General features: G+C 58.2%; 2 protein-coding genes across 2 annotated transcripts; one reads left to right on the top strand and one right to left on the bottom strand.

Annotated features, from left to right (window-relative positions):
- Nucleotides 1-347: 347 nt before the first annotated feature.
- EIF3G (eukaryotic translation initiation factor 3 subunit G) lies at nt 348-4,725 on the top strand. Its single transcript, XM_021083783.2, has 11 exons — nt 348-410; nt 551-597; nt 1,141-1,224; nt 1,333-1,421; nt 1,582-1,641; nt 2,635-2,739; nt 2,839-3,028; nt 3,729-3,836; nt 3,946-4,082; nt 4,166-4,272; nt 4,611-4,725. The coding sequence occupies exons 1-11, from the start codon at nt 391-393 to the stop codon at nt 4,624-4,626; spliced, it is 963 nt and encodes a 320-aa protein (XP_020939442.1). The 5' UTR covers nt 348-390; the 3' UTR covers nt 4,627-4,725.
- P2RY11 (purinergic receptor P2Y11) lies at nt 4,722-7,950 on the bottom strand. Its single transcript, NM_001204436.1, has 2 exons — nt 7,914-7,950; nt 4,722-6,133 (listed from the first exon to the last, which is right to left on the bottom strand). Exons 1-2 carry the CDS (start codon nt 7,939-7,941, stop codon nt 5,028-5,030), a joined length of 1,134 nt encoding a protein of 377 aa, NP_001191365.1. The 5' UTR covers nt 7,942-7,950; the 3' UTR covers nt 4,722-5,027.
- Between the last annotated feature and the right edge of the window lie 170 nt (nt 7,951-8,120).

Raw genomic sequence — 8,120 nt, 5'->3', positions numbered from 1 at the left:
AACACTATAAACCAGCTATAATGGAAAAAATAAAAATCATTAATTAAAAAAAGAAGATAAATGAGTTCTTGCTGTGGTGTTGCTGGTTAAGGACCTGGACTTGCTACAGCTGTGACATTGGTCACAGCAGCGGCTGGGATTTGATACCTGACCGGGGAAACTTCCATACGCCACCCGCGGGGCCAAAAAAAAATGGTTAGAACTGCGCCTCTACTCAACTACCTAGTACCAGAGCCCAGCCTCTAATAAGCCAGCGCCTCTACCTCTGTCCACAGGGCGGCACTGTGGGCGCAGCGGCCGGGCTGCTCTAGGCGGCAGAACCGGAAGTCTCGTTCTCCCCACCTTCCGGTCTTTGGCCCAGGCTTGGGCTGCGTGGGGAAGGTTTTAGCTATGCCTACCGGAGACTTTGAGTGAGTATGAGGTCGTGGAGGGGGGCTTGGGAGGCAGATTGGGGGTCCTAGGGCGTATTATGGGGCTCGGGTGCCCCGAGGCCGTGGGATCCGGGCCTCGTCTCACCCAGCCTTCCCCCGCGGCAAACTTGTCCCCGCAGTTCGAAGCCCAGTTGGGCCGACCAGGTGGAGGAGGAGGGAGAGGACGGTGAGTTTGCCCTGTTGCCCAGGATCACCGCAGCCAGCCCCCAGCCCGTCACTGCCGCCTGCTCCAACCCCACCACCCCGACCCTGGCGCCGTTGTCTGACCCAGAATCTCCCTTCACGGCCAGCCCCTGCCCCGCGCCATCCTCATCAGGCCAGCCTGTATCTCCCATTACAGTTGTTCACCGGCCAGTCCCTCTTCCTCCCATGCCACCGTCAAAGTCCTTGGTACCAGCCTAGCTGCTCCCCTGCTCCGGGGAGGAAGTTGTCACAGCCTCTCTCCTGTCTTTGTACTAGCACGGGGATGCCTTTGGCCCGCCCCTGCCTTCATGCCTGGGATCCTCTATGCCGGGCATTGCTGGAAGTCACTACAGTCAGCTCCATGTCCCTGCACGACTCTCCCAGGACACTTCCTGGCTAGTCCCCTACCCTTGGTCCCACCTTTCTTAGCTCCCGGGAGGGGCATCATCCCAAAGGTCCCTCCATTTCAGCTTGGGAGCTCCCCCACCCCCCAGCTGACCCCAGCTCCCCACACTCCCTCTCACAGACAAATGTGTCACCAGCGAGCTCCTCAAGGGAATCCCTCTGGCCACCGGGGATACCAGCCCGGAGCCTGAACTACTACCGGGAGGTGAGTGACAACCTCCCCGCCATCCCTGGGTTGCCTCTTCCCCTGCAGAGTTCCTGCCTGGTCCCCAGTACCCAGGGCTCAGTTCCTCTGTCTCTCCCCCTCTCCCAGCTCCACTGCCACCTCCCAAGGAGGTCATCAATGGAAACATCAAGACAGTGACCGAGTACAAGATAGATGAGGACGGCAAGAAATTCAAGGTGAAGGTTGGGGGAGGAGGTAGATGCCCTTTGCTTGGGGGCTCTTGGACTAGGAGAAAGTGGTGTGTGCTGGGTGGGTTGATGAGGAAGATACCCTGGCCCAGGCCCTCGGAACCTTAAGGAGCAGGAAGCTCAAATTTCTCCCCTCTCCTACCCACAGATTGTCCGCACCTTCAGAATTGAGACTCGGAAGGCCTCAAAGGCTGTGGCAAGGAGGAAGGTAAGACCCTCCTCATCCTGTCTTGGGGCCTCCCCCAGGGCTGACTCAGAGAAAATAAGAATCCTTTTCCCCAGTGCCTGTATTTATTTGGCTATGCCCGGGGCATATGGAAGTTCCCGGTTTACGGGTTGAATCAGAGCTGCAGCTGCCAGCTTACACCACAGCTACAGCGACTCGTGATCGTAGCCACACCTGTGACCTAACCCACAGCTCAGGGCGATGCCGTGTCCTTAACCCACTGCGCAAGGCTGGGAATCGAAGCCATGGATACTGCTGAGCCATAATGGGAACTCCTTAACTGTACCAATTTTGTTGGAGCGGAACTGAGGCCTAAGGGTGTTTGCACTCTGTCGGGGTCCTGAAAAGCCCAGCATGTGCAGGAGTAGGGGGGGTTGTCCGCCAGCAGAAACAAAGCCAAGTCCTCCCCTGAGATGGTCGTAGCAGAAAAAGTCATGGCAGTAAATACATTTGGCACAATTACCTGTGCGCTTTCTCTGCGTTAGACCCAAGCTCTTTGCAGGAAGCGTTTTCCCATTCAGTTCCCCTGGAATTCCAGGGAGGTGGGGGTCCATTGGGGTCCCTTTTCCTGGAGGAGGCAGCTAGGGTTCAGATTGCTTAGCTAGCTCTGGGCCCCTGGAAGTCTGGGTGACCCCTACGCACCCTTGAGCATCACTCCCTGGTAGGAGCTGGTCCGCTACCTGCACCACCCCAGCAGGAGTTGTTGGCTGTGGAGGGGATTGTCCCTGAGCCTCAGTCCTCTAATCTGGAGCATGGAGCCTAGAGCTGCCCTTGCCTCTGGAACTGGTGTGAAGCTAGGGCCTGGCATGCGCTCAGGGAACAGGAACTGTCTTTGTCACTGCTCTGAGGGTCATTTGGGGGAGGCTGGAGAATGGGGTTCAAGGCCCTGGAGCAGACATTGTAAGTCTAGGGAGCCAGCAGAGGGGTCCTGCTTGGCCTTGCTCTGACTTGTCTCTCATCCCACCCTGAGCTCAGAACTGGAAGAAGTTTGGGAACTCAGAGTTCGACCCACCAGGGCCCAATGTGGCCACCACCACGGTCAGTGATGATGTGTCCATGACATTCATCACCAGCAAAGAGGTAAGTAGGCCAGGAGGCTGGGGCCAGTGGCCAGGGTGGTGGCGGCAGTGGCGGGGGGTGCGGCAGTCCCGTCTGAGCTGCCTCTGCCTGCCCTGCCAGGATCTGAACTGCCAGGAAGAGGAGGACCCAATGAACAAGCTCAAGGGCCAGAAGATCGTGTCCTGCCGAATCTGCAAGGGCGACCACTGGACCACCCGCTGCCCCTACAAGGACACACTGGGGCCCATGCAGAAGGAGCTGGCCGAGCAGCTGGGCCTGTCTACTGGCGAGAAGGAGAAGCTGCCTGGAGGTGCTGGGGCCTGGGGACTCGGGGGACAGGGATTGTGTTCACCTCCAGGAGAGTTGTAGGTTGTCACCTGCTGTCTGAACAGGGCCACCGCTGTTGGCAGTTGTCATCTCCCACACAACAGCAAGGCTGCAGCCACAGTCCATGCTTGTGTGTGTGTATGAGAGAGACTGGCGGTGGCTGCTGTGACTGCTGGCGATGTCCCCTGTCCTCTCCTCATTAGGGGCTGTGAGAGCGGCTCGTGTAGGCTTGCACATAATAAATACACTTTGCCTGCAGTGTCTGCATGCACACACCCAGGGCAGACTCACTCATGTGACTGTAAGTTTGAGTCTGGACAGCTCTACGCCCCTGACTTATGTGTGCGACTCATTTGTCACCTGCCGTGTGTGTGTTGGGGGACAGGGGGTGGAACCTGGGGACTGTCCCTATCCCGTGTACCTGTATTTGTGTTCCTATGTTGTGAGACTGGGTGTCACTGTGGGTTCTCACTTCTTGTGCTGCTGGCGGGTGTATAAATGACGTCGGCTTCCCGGATGTGACTTTTAAGTTGTGGCCCTCAGGCCTCGAAGGGCCCAACCGTGTGTGTGGTTTGACAGACGGCTCTTGGGCTGGATGGTGGCCAGAGCTGCCGGCATCCTGGGGCAGATGGGTCCCTCCATCTGTGCCGGGAGAGGCTTGACCCGACCTTGTTGTCCTCCAGAGCTGGAGCCTGTGCAGGCCACACAGAACAAGACGGGCAAGTACGTGCCTCCAAGCCTGCGGGACGGGGCCAGCCGCCGCGGGGAGTCCATGCAGCCCAACCGCAGAGGTGAGGGCACCCAGTTGCCGGGCCGGCGGGGGCGGGCACTTCCCTGTATCCTGTGATCATCCCACGGGCAGGCGCGGCCCCTCACAGACACCTCTCCTTGCCCACTCAGCCGATGACAATGCCACCATCCGTGTCACCAACCTGTCTGAGGACACTCGTGAGACCGACCTGCAGGAGCTCTTCCGGCCCTTTGGCTCCATCTCCCGCATCTACCTAGCCAAGGACAAGACCACTGGCCAGTCCAAGGTGGGCTGGTGGCCATGGGGATGGGGAGGGATCCTTGGTCCTGTCTGTGCCCCATGTGCCCCTGACTCCACCCCCTCCTCCAGGGCTTTGCCTTCATTAGCTTCCACCGCCGTGAGGATGCCGCCCGTGCTATTGCTGGGGTGTCTGGCTTCGGTTATGACCACCTCATCCTCAACGTCGAGTGGGCCAAGTAAGACCCCTGCCCCTCCCCCCACACAGCGTCACTGCTGACACTCAGGCTGGCTGCAGGCCCTGCACCAGGTTAACATTCACCATGCCTGTCCTGGGGCACAGATCATTTATTGTCCTTTTCCTCTGGTGTGGAGGGTTGGGGCAGGACCAGGCTGGTCACTGCCGGTCTGTCTCTTTGTGTGTCCTGGGCCACCACCTTGTCTCACTCTGCCCCACCCCCCATCCCTTTTGAGGTCCCTATTGTGTGTGGCGGTGGGGGGTCTTGGGATTCTCTTAGGGGTATGAAGCCTCTCCGCTAACCATTCTCAGCCACCTCACGTCTCTCTCTCTCTCTAGGCCGTCAACCAACTAAGCCAGCTGCTGCTGCTCCGTCCCCAGCCCTGGGATCCTTCAGTGACCGAAGGCTGGGGGCAGGGGTCTCCAAGGGTAATAAAAAATCTCCAGTTGCCCAGTGCTGTTCCATTTATTCACAGATGTCGCTCACACTGTTGGGGGGTGGGGCCATCCTGCCCTCCTTCCTCCCCCTCCCTGATGTGGGTTTATTTCCTGGCCCTGTCCAGAGTTGGTGCTGTGGCAGAAGTTCCTGCCACTCTGGCTTCAGTGCTCCCTGGTCCCACTCTAGACCTTTCTGTGGAGGAGTACGCTTAGGGCCTATTGAGGATTCAGGGCCAGGGGCCTGCTGTGCTCTCAGCCCCTATTCTTTTGCCAGGTCCCAGGATCTGGTGATGAGGAGGGGGCTAGAGATGGTCCAGGTCATGGGCTCAACTCAGGGGACTGGGGCCCTGAGGTTTTGGGAGTAGCTGTGACATTGAGTGGCAGGGATTGGCTGGAGCACTCGGCCTTCTCCGGGGTCTGGCCCTCCCTGCAGCCAAGGCAGTGTTGGCGGCAACAGCCCAGGCTGGGCACCACCGCCATGTAGAGCAGCGGGTGGATGCAGATGGCCAGGGGGATGAGGCCCCGTGTTACCTGGTAGGCCACATATGTCCTCCAGTCCAGTGCCTTCTCAGCCTGGGCTGTGCTTGTGAAGCCTGGGCAGAGGGCCCTCCAGCGCTGCCGGGCATACACGTTGAGCACCTGTGTGACATAGTAGGGCACATAGGAACTAGCATAGAGGGCCACACCACTGGCTACCAGCACTATCACGTGCAGCTTGTTGGCCGCTGTCATGCCGTGGCTACGCCGCACGGCCCGCCCCAGGGCGCCATAGGCTGCCAGGTTGAGCAGCAGCGGCAGGCCACAGCCCAGGGCCAGCAGCACCAGGCCATAGACTCTGTAGGCCTCAAGCTGGTTGTCATCTGCCGTTCCTAGGCACTTGATGCAGGCCTCCGGTGTGGCCACAGTGCACCTGCCTTCCTGCTTCGGCCTCTTCAAGTGGGAGAAGCTGAGTGTGGGTGCAGCCAGCAGGGCTGCCAGCACCCAGCCAGCAGTGCTGATGGCCCAGGCGTGCTTGGGCTGCAGTTGGCTGTGGGTGAAGAAGGGATGGACAATGCCCAGATAGCGGTTGAGGCTGATGCAGGTGATGAAGATGACGCTACCCAGCAGGTTGCAGGTGAAGAGGAAGCGCTCCAGGCGGCAGGTGACCTCCCCATAGCGCCAGTGTTTGGGTGGGTAGAAGTAGGCAGCCAGCGGGGGTAGTGTCAGGGCATAGAGCAGGTCGCTGATGGCCAGTTGGGCGGAGAAGATCACGGCTGGGTGCCATGGGCGCTGCTCCCGTGTGCAGAAGCGGTACAAGGCCAGACTGTTGCCAGCAAGGGCCACCAGGAACTCAGCTACCAGCATGGGCCACAGAAAGTCTTCCTGGAAGCCACTGAGGATGCGGTCAGCAGCCGCTGAGAAGTGGGCTGGACAGTCCTTATCACCTGTGGGCAGAGGGTGTTGCTGAGTGAGCCCTGTCCCTGAACCTGGCACCTGCTCCCTTCAGAGTTCCAAGTGCCTCTGGCACCACATACCTACCACAGACTGGGCCTGCATCAGCCCTATGCGAGCCCAGTTTCACTGAGTGCTTTTTCACACCTGGCAGTGGGCACCAGCCACAGCTCCTTTGTGTGGAGGAAATCGGAGGCCCGGATAGAGGCCTTTCATTCAGCTGATGGTTACCAGGTTCTCTTTGTGTCCCGCACCATCAAGAACCAGCTGGGGAGAGTTCCCATTGTGGCTCAGTGGGTTAAGAACCCGATTAGTGGCCATGAGGATGTGGGTTCGATCCCTAGCTTTGCTCAGTGGGTCAGAGATCCCATTAAGGAGTTCCCGTTGTGGCTCAGTGGAAACAAATTTGACTAGCATCCATGAGGATGCGGGTTCGATCCCTGGCCTCACTCAGTGTGGGTTGAGGATCTGGCGTTGTGATGAGCTGTGATATAGGTTGCAGACGCAGCTTGGATTCTGAGTTGCTGCGGCTGTGGTGTAGGCTGGCAGCTACAGTTCCAATTTGACCCCTAGCCTGAGGGGCTAAAAAGACAAAAAAAAAAAAAAAAAAAAATCAAATCCCGTTAAGATGCAGCTTGGATCCAGTGTTGCCGTGGCTGTGGTATAGGCTGGCAGTTGCACTTCCAATTTGATCCCTAGCCCAGAACTTCCATTTGCCATAGGTATGGCCATTAAAAAAAAAAGAAAAAAAAAAGCTGGGGTGAGAAACCATGGATACATGTAACCTGGTAGTGATGACTCAGAGCTCTCAGATGGAGCCCAGGGGAGTATCCCCTATCCCACCAACTACACAACTCTAAGTGCCATCTGTCAGTAAGTTTCCACCTTTGGAGTCTGTCACCCGCTTAGTGAGTGCCACGGAGTCCAGCTCCCACCATCTACCTGGACCAGCACAGTTGGCTCTGCCTGAGTCTCCCTGCTCCCGCCTTCACCCATCTTCTCTAACAGCCTCCAAAGGGCACCCATGGACACCTGAGTCCATCACATCCCTATGCTCCCAAGCTTCCCAGGCTCCCCCCTCACATGGAGGAGAAACCAGTGCTCACCTCATCTCATGAGGCACTGAAGGAGCTACTTCCTCCCACCCTACTTGCTCTCCTCTCCCTCTCCCCTGACTCAGTCCTTCCCACGCTTGCTCGCTTATGGAACAGCCTGCTTCAGGGCCATTGCCGTGGCTGAGTCACCAGCAACAGACTCGTTAAGGCTGCCCCACCTCACCCCTTCCTGGTCTCTGATCCTGGGAATGGCCATTGTTAGGGAAGTGCCCTAATACTGCAACTGCACCCTGTGGCCCCTTACCCTGCTTATTTTTTCTCTACAGCTTCTATCACCATCAGATTACAAGAATATCCCCCCCTGAGGAGTGGGAAGTGTCCTGCTACTGGCTTCCCAGTGCACAGAACAGCACCTGGGACACAATAGCGTGGGGGAGAATTGGTGCTTTACACACCCGACTCGGCCTCTGCTCTCCAACTGAGAAATAGCCTGTTCCTGGTTGGTCTCGCCACAAGCTCCAGGCGAGAAGCATATATCCGTCCCCTGTGCCAGACAGCTTCCTCTCACTTCTGCATTCCTATCTCATCCCTCCGCCATGGGAGGAAGTCTGTCAAGACGTGATTCTTAACCCATCTCCCCTCCACCTTCCCAGAGCCAGCCACCTCCGCCCCTGGGCATATGCCTGGCTCAACCAACCCAGCAGTGTTTGCTCCTCACCTGAGGTGGTGGCAGCCATGGCGCACATGCTCTGCAGTGCCCTCACTGTGCTACCCTGTCCCTTCCTGAGCTACCAGCAGCACCACTGGCTCCTCCCATTTCCCAGCAGCACCGACAGCCTTAAGAGTGGCTCTGGGCGGGCACCTCACTCCCACCCCCAGTTTCCTTCCTCTTGACACCCACGTCTCTGGAGCTGTCTGCTTGCAG

Source organism: Sus scrofa, chromosome 2 (genome assembly GCF_054392235.1).
Source record: "Sus scrofa isolate SSC_HxYL_T2T_F1_AM1 chromosome 2, Sscrofa_HxYL_maternal_Yorkshire_Landrace_v2.0, whole genome shotgun sequence".
In the NCBI taxonomy this organism is placed as follows: domain Eukaryota; kingdom Metazoa; phylum Chordata; class Mammalia; order Artiodactyla; family Suidae; genus Sus; species Sus scrofa.
Note: the sequence above shows the minus strand (reverse complement) of the source record. Positions and strands in the feature narration are given on the sequence as shown.